This window comes from Thunnus albacares, chromosome 13, assembly GCF_914725855.1.
Source record: "Thunnus albacares chromosome 13, fThuAlb1.1, whole genome shotgun sequence".
Lineage (NCBI taxonomy): Eukaryota > Metazoa > Chordata > Actinopteri > Scombriformes > Scombridae > Thunnus > Thunnus albacares.
The window spans coordinates 22386341-22399211 of NC_058118.1; the positions used below are offsets into that span (position 1 = coordinate 22386341).

Here is a 12871-nt window from a genome sequence, read left to right on the forward strand (position 1 = left end):
ATGAAATGACTCGTTTCACCATCAGAATTTGATCCATTTGATCCGATCATATTCCAAAAGTCTAGAAGAGCAGCACGATTGAATTGTTTTATCCCCATTCAAGTTAGCTGGAGGGCTAAATCGGAAGTTAGCTGTCTCAGCCGGTGGAAGTCTATAGTGAGCATGCTCTAGGGGGGCATGCAGCCCATAGAGCGTGCTCACTATGTTTTCATCAAGGTAATTTCTTTATAGCGGGAAGTGGCTTTTTTGGCTTCATGCGCCACTGAACAACTTTTATAGGAATGAATGGCGGAGCCCCATCCAGTTCTTATGATACAGCCACGGTCCCAACCAACAGTCCACAACCATGAGATCCATATCGTAAGTATGAGATCTTTTCTCATAATTTTGAGATAGTAATTCATAATTTTGAGATCCATATCTCGTAATTATGAGATCTTTTCTCGTATTTTTGAGATAGTAATTCATAAGTTTGAGATCCATATCTCGTAATTATGAGATCTTTTCTCGTATTTTTGACATAGTAAGTCAATATTTATGAGATAAGGCCTCCCACTTTTTGCAATGCCCTCCAGTAAGTTGCGGCCCTAAATTATCGACAATAATACATTTCTATCGATCGACTTTTGGCACGCAGCTACAGGAGCCCGATTGGTCCAAAGGGTTAACCGCCGCCTCTGAGGCCGCTACAGGGATTGGTTCAGGATTCAGGAGCTCTGCCAGTCCCACCCAACACACACACACACACACAACCGGGGAGACAGAACCCAACATGGCTGAAGCAGAGGGAAGCGAATTAACTTCTGGTGGTATTTTTCAGGAGATCTTCACATCCCCGCTGAACCTCACCCTGCTCAGCCTCTGTTTGTTCCTCTTATACAAAATCTTCCGCGGAGACAAACCACCGGAGCTCGGCGAGATGGAGCAGCCACTGCCTAAACTGAAAAAGAGAGATTTTACCCTGGCAGAGTTGAAGCCCTACGATGGACAGCAAAATCCGAGGATCCTCATGGCTGTCAACGGAAAAGTGTTCGACGTCACCCGGGGGAAGAAGTTTTACGGGCCAGGTAACGTCTGCCAAGCAGTTCGCTGTACGGTGTTATGAAATGTTTAGTCACCCTTCTTCTTCTTCTGTTTCGAACACAACGTCACCAACGGTAGCTAGCATGAAGTGGCCGTTTGTTTTGTAACATTTTTATTGACGATAGCAATTCACTGACAATATTAGCAAAATTCATGCGTACTTTTTCGGGAATATAACTTTAAATTGACTTTTGTAAGTGGAAGGTGACGCCACACCCCCTTTAGTTTGCCAGCTGAGATCCCATCTCACAACAGAGGAGCCTTGAAACCAGAGATCGTCTATGGAAGAAGTGGAGTCACTCATTGTCTAATATTATTACTTGGCCGCCATGTTTGGAAAAGTGGTTCCGGCTAGAACTTAATTAATTAATTAATTGGTTGATTTATGAGGTATTTATATGAATGCGCTTCCGTAGTAATGAAGTTAGTTTTCAGCCACCACCAAGGTAGCATCTACTCTTCCTGGAGTCCACACAAGTACACATTACATCATAATGCAAAACAATTGTGTAATCAAATCCAAAACAACAAAACCCAACAGACAAACAAGACAATTTATTAACATCAATAAAACTACCGAAGACACTATTAACAACAATGACAAAAAGTACCCACATTTTATCTAAAAATATTTGATACAGCTCAAAAATGATAGTTGTGCCCACTAAAAACAGTATATACAGTGACTAAAAGTAAAATCATAAAGAAATTCCTCTTTAATGATCATATAGTCACATATTCTGTATGAAAAACATGTTCTTATAGGAGAGGGGATGGTGTTAATAATTTCAATATTACTTGGGACAGAATCATTACATCTTTAAAAGCATGTTAATTAGCTTCTAAGGGACCTATGGCAATCTGTATGTATGTACAAATAAGCATGTGTGTGTATGCATGTGTGTTTGTGTGTGTGTGTATATATATGTATACATAGTGAGAGATGTATAGAGAAAGAGTTTTATATGGTTGTGTTGAAACTGTTTGGTTTTTGTAATGTTTATAGAGTTTTAATTGGGGGGGGGGTATGTAATGCATGTATGTGAAAGCATGCCTATACATTTATGTAGAGATGTACTGATACTGTTACTGATATTGGATATCAGTCTGATACTGACTCAAATAGCTGGATCGGGTATCGGTGACAATGGGCCAATCTTGTATCGGATATCATCATTTTAATAAATAACAATTCAGTAAATTTATATATATGTATTTATTAATTTGCTACATTTTGCAAAGTTAGGAAAGTGATGTTTAAGTCAAGCTTGATGTTGCCTCACACATAAAATAATGATCCCAGTCTCTTCCACACAGTTTATTTATAATAAACTGGTATCAGATCAGCCGATACCCAAAGCCCAGGTATCAGTATCGGGACTGGAAAAGTCAGATGGTGCATCCTTACATTTATGTCATTGACATTGACCTCAGGAAGAGTAGCCGTTACCTTGGTAACAACTAATGGGGATCTCAATAAACAATATGGCAAAGATACCAGCTAACACACACATGCCCATTCAGATATCTGAAGCCTCATATCAGCCTCAGCTGAACTTAAGAAGTCATGTTTGCAGATTTTGCCTTATTTAGGATCAAGATAGGATGGGGGCTCTTGGGATCGGAGGAACATTTGTAGCAATGACAACTCTATTAATTTACATAGAGCTGCAATGATTAGTCGATTCATTCTTTTGAGTCATTTTTTAAAGAAAAATTGCTCAAATTCTTTGCTTCTAGTCTCTTAAATGTGGATAAATATATATTTTTTTTTAGTCCTCTATGACAGTAAACTAAATATCTTTGGGTTGTGGACTGTTGGTTGGGGCAAAACAAGACATTTTAGGTTGCATCTTGGGCTTTGGGAAACAATTATCGATATTTTTCATCATTTTCTGCCTGTTTGTAGACCAAACAACTAATTGATTAATCGAGAAAATGAAATGATCATTAGTTGGAGCCCTAAATTAACATCTAGGGAATGTTAAATTATTTTAACATAGACTTGAAAAATGGGAATCAACAACAGCAACAACAGCTATATGCTAAAGCCAATGTTGGATCACTTTAATGCAGCCAACACGCTTCAATAAAGCCCATGAAACCTGCGCTCAGATACTGGCTTTTCTCTTCCTGCTAGCAGTCAAATGAGAGCCCTTGTTCCTATAAAGAGACCGATAGCAGACTGACCCGCCACCATCTTGTCCTTTCATAATGTAATGCTTTCTAAACTAAGTGGCAAAATTGAATTCATACCAAACCCAAAACTTGAATAGACGGAAAATATCTGATTCATCTTGACAAACAGCACAGAGCTCAATCTTTAACTGCAGACAGCAAAACTTGTGTGATCAGTCAGAGGAGTCCTCGTATCTGTTGTACTTAACAGCAGGGAGGCTGAATCGATGTAGGGTTTTATTAGAGAGAGTGAAGCCTGCGTCACAACTTTTCCATCATCTACAGTTCTCTGAAAACTGCTCTGCCGTGGTTCATTGGGACATTTCTGTTACCTGGAAACAGACACAGAGTCAGACCTCGCTGTTTTCGTCTAATCTCAGATCGTAACCTCTGTTGCCTGTAACCTCTGACCAACATGATATCTCACTGTCATGCAAAGTTGTTTCAGTGCACAGCACACCCAGCTCTGAAGCCTCTGAAATCCTGCGTGGGTTTGTTTTATTTCAGGAATTCAGCTTAGTAAGATTTTCTCTACAGTTCAGTGTCTTACTCAAACACTCCGGGCTGTTCCAGACTATTGAACTCGCAGCGTTTAGCTCTGGGTATTGTTGGAAAGTTTTAGTTACTGGTGCCAATGTGGTTGCTGAGTTTTGGTACAGATATAAAAATGATGCAATGACACCTAAATGAGACAGTATTCTGAGAAATAAACCTTTTTTTTATTAAAGAGAAGGAGTCAAAGGTCTCAAATGGTGAATGTTTAAACAGAAGCAGCTACACAAGAATTTCATCTAAAGAAAATACTAAAACTGACAACATTTTAGTTTAAATCAGAAACTAAATGATCAAAGAATAAATAAACTAGTTTACAAATTTGACAGTTTTTGTTTCTTGGTTGCACAGACACATTTTGGTAAGAACCATAAATGATTGTGGTTTAACACTCTGTCCCAGTAACATCTGGAGTTACAATGTGAACCAAAATTCACAGTGTTGTTATCAGTTATGTTTGTCTATATTGATATTACTATGTATTATTTTATTTTTTATGCAAAATAAAGCTTTTTTCTTATTACAAAACAAGCAAAGACATGTTCGTTTCAGGATATCTGGACAGGAGACAGAATCACAACTTGTAAAACTGCTTCACCTCCCAGCCCATTCGCTCCAACTGAAGATGGTTAATCTTAAAAATTTGGTTTAGTTTGTAAAAGAGACTCAGTGATCTCCTAAAACAGCTGTGTTGTAGTTTTTTTGTGTTACTCAAACAGGAGTAAACAGTGCATTTGTTGTTTTCAGTTGCCAATAAATACACACGTGGTGCTCTAGTGAGTGTTTCTGGCAGCTATCCTGCTGGTTTATGTCAGATTGACCCGAAACAGATAACAGCAGCTGTGTTCATTGCAATGAAGAACCATGTCATGTTTTTGGACAACAAAGGAGGTTGATAGGACAGAGGAAGAAGTTAGTACAGACAGACAATAGGCTACTTGTTAGTTGGATCAATTGGCCTCGATCTTCTCATGTAAAAAAAATATAGAATATCATCAAACTTCTCCTTTTGTCTGTCTGTATTTTTCAGAAAAGAGGAGCTTAGTGACTAAAATCCAGTCTGCTGACAGTGATATAATGGTCCTATGATATTAATTGGTTGACTCAACATCAGGCTACTAGAGAGAAAATGCTATTTTTAAAAAAAAAAAAGAGCATGATATTCACTGTTCAATAGTTTTGTAGCATTTGTGCACCCGCTGCCATCGCTGCTGTTACTTTAGTTGTGCTCTCAGCTCACACTGTGCTCTCTGTGTCTTCGCTGTTTTGCAGACGGGCCGTATGGAGTGTTTGCAGGCAGAGATGCATCCAGAGGTCTGGCTACGTTCTGCCTGGAGAAGGAGGCGCTGAAAGACGAACACGACGACCTGTCCGACCTGAACGCCATGCAGCAGGAGAGCCTCTCTGAGTGGGAGACTCAGTTCACCGGTGAGTGCCTCGTTCATCAAGCGAGAAACCCTCTTCGGTTCCAGACTCTGAACCAGATGTTGTAAGATGATAGAAAGATGATGAGATAATGAGACTTTGGTCGTTCCAGCTGGGTCCTTGAAACTGTCTGATAGTTCAGTGTCATTGAGGCTGTTACTCATCTACTTTTTCCCTTTTTTTTTTTTCCCTCCATTACAGTCAAGTACGACTACATCGGCAAGCTCCTGAAACCAGGAGAGGAGCCGACAGAGTACACGGACGACGAGGAAGGAAAAGACAAAAAGGCGGACTAAAAGAATGAAAATTCAAAGTGCACAAGCGAGGGGAAAAAAATGATACAGATGCCTTACTGTTTGTTTGTCGTTTGGTGCCTGTTGCCTCCTGTTAGGATCGTTCAGAGAAAACACTTCCATCTTCTGTATTGTTTTTGGACTATCACACATCTGGATTTTAAATGATGACTAAATAACACTGATCTCCATTGATCATATTTGAAGGTTAGACGGCATTAATGGTTAAATATACTGCGTTCTGGTGATGTAGAGCTGTGTAGTGTTGTTAGAGTTTAGTTTCTGTAAACATGAGAATCAGGAACTTCAGCAACTAATTGACGGATCAGTTCCAACATGTTATGAAGCCCCTGATAGTTAAATGATCCACAGCTCCGATGGACACTTAGTTAAGCTCGCTGTTGGTGTATTGCGGGTTGTACACATTCCTTTTATTCAAGGTTCAGGTCGGCTCGCATTGAAATGAATTATCTCAGGAAGCGGTTTCACTCAAACTAAGAAATATATGTACTGAGGGTCTGGAGCCAGAGGGCAGATTTATTTTGGATCCTATTCTATTAATTGTGGCCATTTGACTGTGCGTTATGCTAACTTTGCACTCGCAACCTCCGTCCGAAACAGAGACTCAAAAACAAACAAACAAAAACAACTCATATCAGGACAAGCAGCGAGAGCTTGAAGCTTTCCAAATAAACTTAAATTTTACAGAAATCATCCAAACACTTGTCTGAGTCTGACTTTAAACTACTCTGGTAAGTTTCACCAGAAAAGAAAATCCCTATCCCGTTAGCTGTAATAGCTAATCCGGGGGATTTATTTCTGTGCAGACTTTCAGTCGGACTCAGGAACGTGTGACATCATTTGTGTAAAATAAAAGTTGAAGTTTATTTAGGAAGCTTTAGGAGACCCGACCTGCTTGCTGTGATACTACAGTAGGTTTTTGCTGAATCTCCACAGCAGGGGTGGCGAGTGCAAAGTTATGACACATAGTCAGAGTCGATACAATTATGAGAATAAAACCCAGACTGTAAAATATCAGAAATGTTCAATACAGCCAGTGGGGCTCAACACATTAAAGATGTAATCACATAAATATTGCTAAATAAATCTCTTTTTAAGCACTTTTTCTTGATTTACTGCACCATATACATGTAATTTTCACCAAAATGTGAGTGATATACTTCCTTTTTTTACCATAAAACTATAAGAGAAGGATAATCTACATTTTTTTTTTTGGTAACATTCCAACCCGTCAAATGTATCTGCTGACTTTTCTGAATTTTCATGTACATTTAAGCATTTCTATGTTTGTGTGAATTTCAGTGTTGATGTCTGTTGAGAACTCTGAAACTGATCCTGAGATTTTGGAAAAGTTCACAAGTTTTCTTCTATCTCACAGTGACGGTCCAGGCTGTTACAGAGGTCGTCTTGATCTCAGCAGTCTGACGTAGTGCGGTGACTCCATTAAAAGTCGATTGACAGAAAAGGAACTGAAAACACCTTTCATAAAAGTCATTTATTTAGCAAAAAATATCAACCATTTTATGGTTTCAGCTTCTCAGATATGAAGGTTTGCTGCTTTTCTTCTGCCCTCATTTACATGCAGTAGTGTTTTTAGTGTTCATGTGGTGTAGCGGGAAATGGTTACACGTTAAATAATAAAAACATCAGAAAGGCTGAGCTGCTGCAAGTTAACAGCTGTTTTGAATTTTAGAAATCAAATGTCTTCACGTTTTATTTTCCCGACGTTCCCCTTGACTCTGATTTAAATCCTGAATCTGAAGGCATTCTTCCTAAACTCATAATCATTAAGAAACTGTGATGATTAGCAATCATAGTTTATAATGTTTTTCAGCAATATTTAACATGCCAAGTTGACGCAGATATTTGGGAAAGTCACCAAATTTTTCACCATAAATCATTAATCAAGGGAAATTAATAATGTTGCTGTAGTTGAAGTTGGTTTCAAGGCTGCAAATAGTAGAACAAGAGCTTGTTTTATCCACAGATGTATCCATGAAATCCTTCAGAGACATTGTTTGCAAGGAAATTTAGTTAATTTGTGTTTTACTAAAGTTATATGGAAGAAGTTTGTTCTTTCTGACTGCAGGAAAAATATGTTGTCCTGTAAAAGATCGGCCACTCTCCAGAAAAGCAGATTGAATGAGGGAATATTTTCAGTATGTGTGTACATACATGAACTAAATGTTATAATACTGTTAGTTATAATCCTGAAAATTATATTCTGATTTAATAAATAAAACTACAAATATGAAGACTTCATGTCCATCTGCAAATCTTGTTTTATTTCAATACTTTTTAAAGATTTTATTTTTATTTTTAAAATGAGTCAATAATATGACCTGTTGATTCAAATAACACAGTTTTCTGGCTTGATTGGACTCAGACATACAGTAATCCTTCTGAAATCACATACAGTATACTAACATATCTACTGTGGACTGTATTACACTTAAAAAAAAGACTTTTCAGCACCTTGTATGACACCACAAGCTTTTGTTGTCTATATCACTTTGTCACCATGTTGTTTTAAAACACTGCACTTGGTGTTAAAGCAGACAAAGGGAATAAAATGATGTTCCTGAGGTGGCTTTTACCCTTCATTTGACTTTTCAAAAGTTTAAATAATTCAATACACTTACTGTTGTTTACCTACTCTAACAGAAAAACTCTTGGAGATATTTACTTTTTAATAACGTTGATTTTCTTGTTTTTGTTTAACATGTTAAAGGACAAGTTCAGCCTTCAGGTGTCCATATGAACACTGAAAGAGGTTTTCCTCGCTGTAATAATTCCTCCTGTTCATACTGACTATTAAAAGATTCTCTTCAAATGTGCTTTCAATGTAAGTCATGAGGGGAAAAATCCGCAGTGTGTCCACATGAGTGGATATCTGCCACATTTACAGTCTTTTTAGCCTCAAATTCCCTCTTTGTGTTTCCTCGGACAGTATTTCCCTGTTGAGCAGCGGTGGAGGTATAGTAATAAAAAGAGGGACTTCAGCACTAAAAAGACTATAACATTGAAAGGTACTTGATTTGACTAGTTTTGATAGCTAAGGGTTTATATTAGCTTCATATAAATTTTTAAATACATTTTTTGTACAGAAGGAGGCTTCTGGCCTCCATCACTTACACTGTAAGTGCATGATGAAAGGATCTAATGGTCAATAGGAACAGGAGGAATGATAACAGCAAGAAAAACCTATTTCAGTGTTCATTTGGCCACCTGACTGTTGTTTTAAAACAAACTTGAAAAATTGTGAAACTGCCCTTTAATCAACAAACGTAATTCACATTAGTTACAGCAGTTAAAACTTCTATTTTATGTTTTTATTTCTCACAAAACGTGTTATTAACGCGTCTGCCATGTTGAATTTACAAACGAAATTGTTAAACTTATGGAAAGTAAATACAGAAAATTGATGCTAAAACTCAAGAAAAGGTATGTGTCAGAAGTGGGATTCGAACCCACGCCTCCATTCGGAGACCAGAAGTCCCGTTTCAGCGGAAGGAGTTTATCCTTGAGTCTGGCGCCTTAGACCACTCGGCCATCCTGACACGGTGAGAGAGATTGATGTCAGTTGTGTTTTTATTCATGACAACGTGACCACCGAACAATTTGGTAGTCATATTAATTGTTGTATTTTTTTAACAAGAAGAACTAGTAGTTGCCTTGTGCTTGTCTTTAATGTTACTAACGTCCGTTGGTGTATATTTTCGCGTCATTTTACTCATTTTCCGCGTTTGGTTAAGCCTGCGCATGCTCACATCCATTATCGTAATTTCCGCTGTGTCTACGTGATACTTGCAGCGGCCATACTACACTTCCGTTCTTCAAGGGTATCTGAAGACACCAGACAAGTCAAAATGTACCGGTTTGCTAAAGCTGCGGTGAACATTACCGGTAAGCAGACTGTTTTTAAATAGCAAATTATGTTCTCTTTGTTTTTTTAAGATCATCCTACATTTTTATTTCAGCGGACTACAAGTTTGACCGGCGTCTCTTTGGTCGTTGACCGCAGCCAGCGTGCTAACAGTAACAGCCTGCTAACGTTAGCAGGCTCCAAATGAGTCGTAATATGTCTCAAAATACGGTTATAAGTTCAATTAAATCTATTTAATGGTCTTTAGAGAGTTAAACTTAACGTTACGTTTGAAGAAGCATTTGTAACATGCTCATATTTTTCATTAAGATGTCATTGCCCGACATACTGACCTGCTTCAGTTAGGTCAATGATTAGCTCGTGTAAATGTTTGTTTCTTTTTCGAGGAGAAATAGAAATGTGCTTTAGTTATGGAAACGAACACATCAAACTGTCTAGCTTATGTGCATAAAATTGAACAGTCTCACAAAGAAAAAGGCAAATAAGAATGGTCTTTTCAGCTGGCACTTTTTGTCAAACAAATTTGAAAGAATTTTGACGCAGTAATTGACTTGTATTCAGACAACGCTAATATTAATAATAATAAGAAGAAGAAACTTTATTTCTGCAGCGCCTTAGTAAGTTAGAGTTACGAAGTACTTCACAAAATACAATACCATAAAATATAGGTGCAAAATGATTTCAAGAAGTGGGCAAACTTTGAGAGATAAACAAAATATAAAAAGGACAACATGAAAACATTTGAGTGACATTATAAAAAATATTATACAAATGCCAGTCTGTTATGGTTGTTTTTTTTATAAGCTTTTGAAAACTGAGGCAGTGACTCAGCTGATCTGATACTGAGGGGGGGTTTGTTCCACAGCGTTGTAGCTAAAACAGCAAAAAATATGATCCCCCTTTTGTTTTAAGCCTAAACTGTACAGTTTAGTGTCACTAAATCAAAACAGGATCTATTATGACCCATAAAAATGATAGAATACTAGAGAGACATCTATTTACATCTGAACAATTTTGGGCCCTAGTAACTGGTGGTTTGATGCATCATATTTAATCTAGCCCCAAAATGCCAAAGGTTGTATTTATGCTAGGTGGTTCAGTGTAAAAGGGTTCATGAAATAACAAGGTAGCTCATTCTGTGTCCACATTATGACTTGACATCTGATCCATCTGTGTAATTAACTGCATAGCCTATTCCGGTTTAGTTAATATAAGATATAATTGAATAGTTAAGTGATTGTACTCCATAATGACAACTTAAAATGCTACAAACAGTAAAGCCAATAAAAATAAATAATAGTGCAGGACAGAAATGAGAGTAATTCTAAATGATGGGTTTGTTGTTGCTGTTGTCATACAGGTCAGGCCGCACGGCAGGTGAGGCATAGCTCCACCTCCCACCAGGACTTCCACTCCAAGTACGGCACCGGTCTGATGATTGGTGGCGCTATCTTCTGCACGGGTGTTTGGACATTTGTAAGTAGTGCTGTCCTGTTCTGTGAGGCCCAGCCACATTTATTTATAGTTAATCTGAACAGATAGCTTGCTTGCAAAGTGTTACATAGAGGAACACATGTGGGGACTAAAAAATGGTCTCATTTTCAAGTGAGCAACACCCACCCTCAGGCTTTCAGTGTAGGAGGAGAAAGAAGTAGGGGGTTGACAGTCACAGTACAGAAAACCTAACAATCAAAAGTGCACATAATTTTTAAAGCTTCCTTTTTGAAAACAGATCAACCATGAATCCCTTACCAGTGACCTTATCTGACAGGAATTTGCGTTTGGCCTCAGTTTGGTCAAGTTACAATTAAACAAAGGACATAAGTACATAAAAAATACAGTACAGTATTTATTACTGAGGCCAGTACTTGTACAAAAAGATGGTTAAATGTCACTGAACGCTCACCTCTTTGACCTTCAGTTGCATTTGTCATACCGTGACAAAATATTGTGTGATTGTGATCATATTTTTGTTGTATTTCATTCTTTAGCACCAAATGATGCAACAGACATATTTATCGAATGATTTTTGTCAGGACGATTGTCTCTGAACACATCTACTTGTCCAATTGAACGTCAGTTGTATTAATATATGTGTACATATTTATTATGACCACTGGGGGGCAAACTGAGCAGGTTTACTGACACTTGAGGTTGACAGAATGACTGGCAATTTTTAAGAAGTGCACATGTCTGAGAAGGTTTTATTATTTTTACTACAAGTAAGGGCCTTAAATCATGGATATTTTCAATATAATTTTTTTTTAACTTAAAAACGTACAACTGTAGACATGAACGCAGCTACTGTTTTATGGTGTTTAGTTTAACTTTGGTGTGAAATTAATTAATCATTTAGCACATAAAGGTCCAAAATCTTGAGAAATAATTTTCTTGTCTTTGTGCAGGTGCTGACTCAGACTGGCATCACCTGGAATCTGTCACCAGTCGGGAAGCTCATGCCCAAAGAGTGGAGAGAGCCTGAGGAGTAAAGAGCCGCCATGACATACCTGCATCCCACCTAATAAACCTTCTGGTTGTACAGATGAAGAATTGCGTGTTCACAGTGAATGCCTGTGTTTATTCCAACATGTCCGAATAAATTAAGTGTGATTCTACTGATCATTGTCTCTTCTTTTAAGCTGTCATTAAGTTTCTTGTTCCTCAATGTGCCATGTTATTGCTCAAAGTCATAATAAAATTAACATAAATATCTAAGTATAGAAGGAAAAATAAAAATATATATATAACATTTTGGGACAGCCTGTGTTGTTGCACCATCCTATTTAAGTGTGGGAACTGCACAGGAACAAATTGGGATTTCTTTTGACCAAATAGCATAAAACACAGTTAAACAAAATGTAAGAACTCTCTATTGTACTCCCATATTTCCCAAATATCACAGATGTAAGCAGTATTCAAATAATTTACATAGGTAAAAGTGGCAATACAACAAGGTAAGAATGCTGAAGTCAATATAATACATTTGAGACTTAACTTGAAGTATGAATGTATTATAACACAATTTACTTAAAGTATCAAATGTAAATGCTAATTATGTAGAATGATCCCTTAATGTTATTACATTATTGGATCATTTTTAAATGCTTTAACATGTAAGCAGTACTTCAATGTTTTGGTTTGAAATGGAGGTAATTTTGTGCAGCATACTATTTTAGTCTATCTAGTAATGCAGCATATTTTATAAACTGATAATATGTATGTAAAATCTTAATCTGCAAAGTATCAAATGCTGTGAAATGAATGTACTGTATATCCCACAGAAATGTAGTTTAGTATAAGTATAAAGTAGCATAAAATAAAAATACTGAAGTAAAGTACATGTCATTTAAGCTTTATCAAAAAAGATGACATCTCAACTTGGAAATACATCAAAATAAGTAAACAAATACAATAAGGGGAAATTGCTTGTCAA

General features: G+C 37.2%; 2 protein-coding genes and 1 non-coding gene across 4 annotated transcripts; 2 read left to right on the forward strand and 1 right to left on the reverse strand.

Moving 5' to 3' along the window:
* Positions 1-229: 229 nt before the first annotated feature.
* pgrmc1 (progesterone receptor membrane component 1) lies at positions 230-7814 on the forward strand. Of its 2 annotated transcripts, XM_044370408.1 has the most exons (4): positions 230-360; positions 821-1067; positions 5086-5241; positions 5440-7814. In XM_044370408.1, exons 1-4 carry the CDS (start codon positions 286-288, stop codon positions 5532-5534), a joined length of 573 nt encoding a protein of 190 aa, XP_044226343.1. In that variant the 5' UTR covers positions 230-285; the 3' UTR covers positions 5535-7814. The 2 variants fall into 2 exon arrangements, with proteins under 2 accessions (XP_044226343.1, XP_044226344.1); XM_044370409.1 differs by lacking the exon at positions 230-360 and having other exon boundaries at positions 714-1067.
* Positions 7815-9001: 1187 nt separating this feature from the next.
* trnal-caa lies at positions 9002-9112 on the reverse strand. The gene is made up of 2 exons: positions 9075-9112; positions 9002-9047 (listed from the first exon to the last, which is right to left on the reverse strand). It is a non-coding gene; the product is annotated as a tRNA-Leu (tRNA).
* Positions 9113-9327: 215 nt separating this feature from the next.
* On the forward strand, positions 9328-12057 carry LOC122996192 (cytochrome c oxidase subunit 7B, mitochondrial). The gene is made up of 3 exons (XM_044371788.1): positions 9328-9458; positions 10799-10914; positions 11844-12057. Exons 1-3 carry the CDS (start codon positions 9422-9424, stop codon positions 11925-11927), a joined length of 237 nt encoding a protein of 78 aa, XP_044227723.1. The 5' UTR covers positions 9328-9421; the 3' UTR covers positions 11928-12057.
* The last annotated feature ends 814 nt before the right edge of the window (positions 12058-12871 follow it).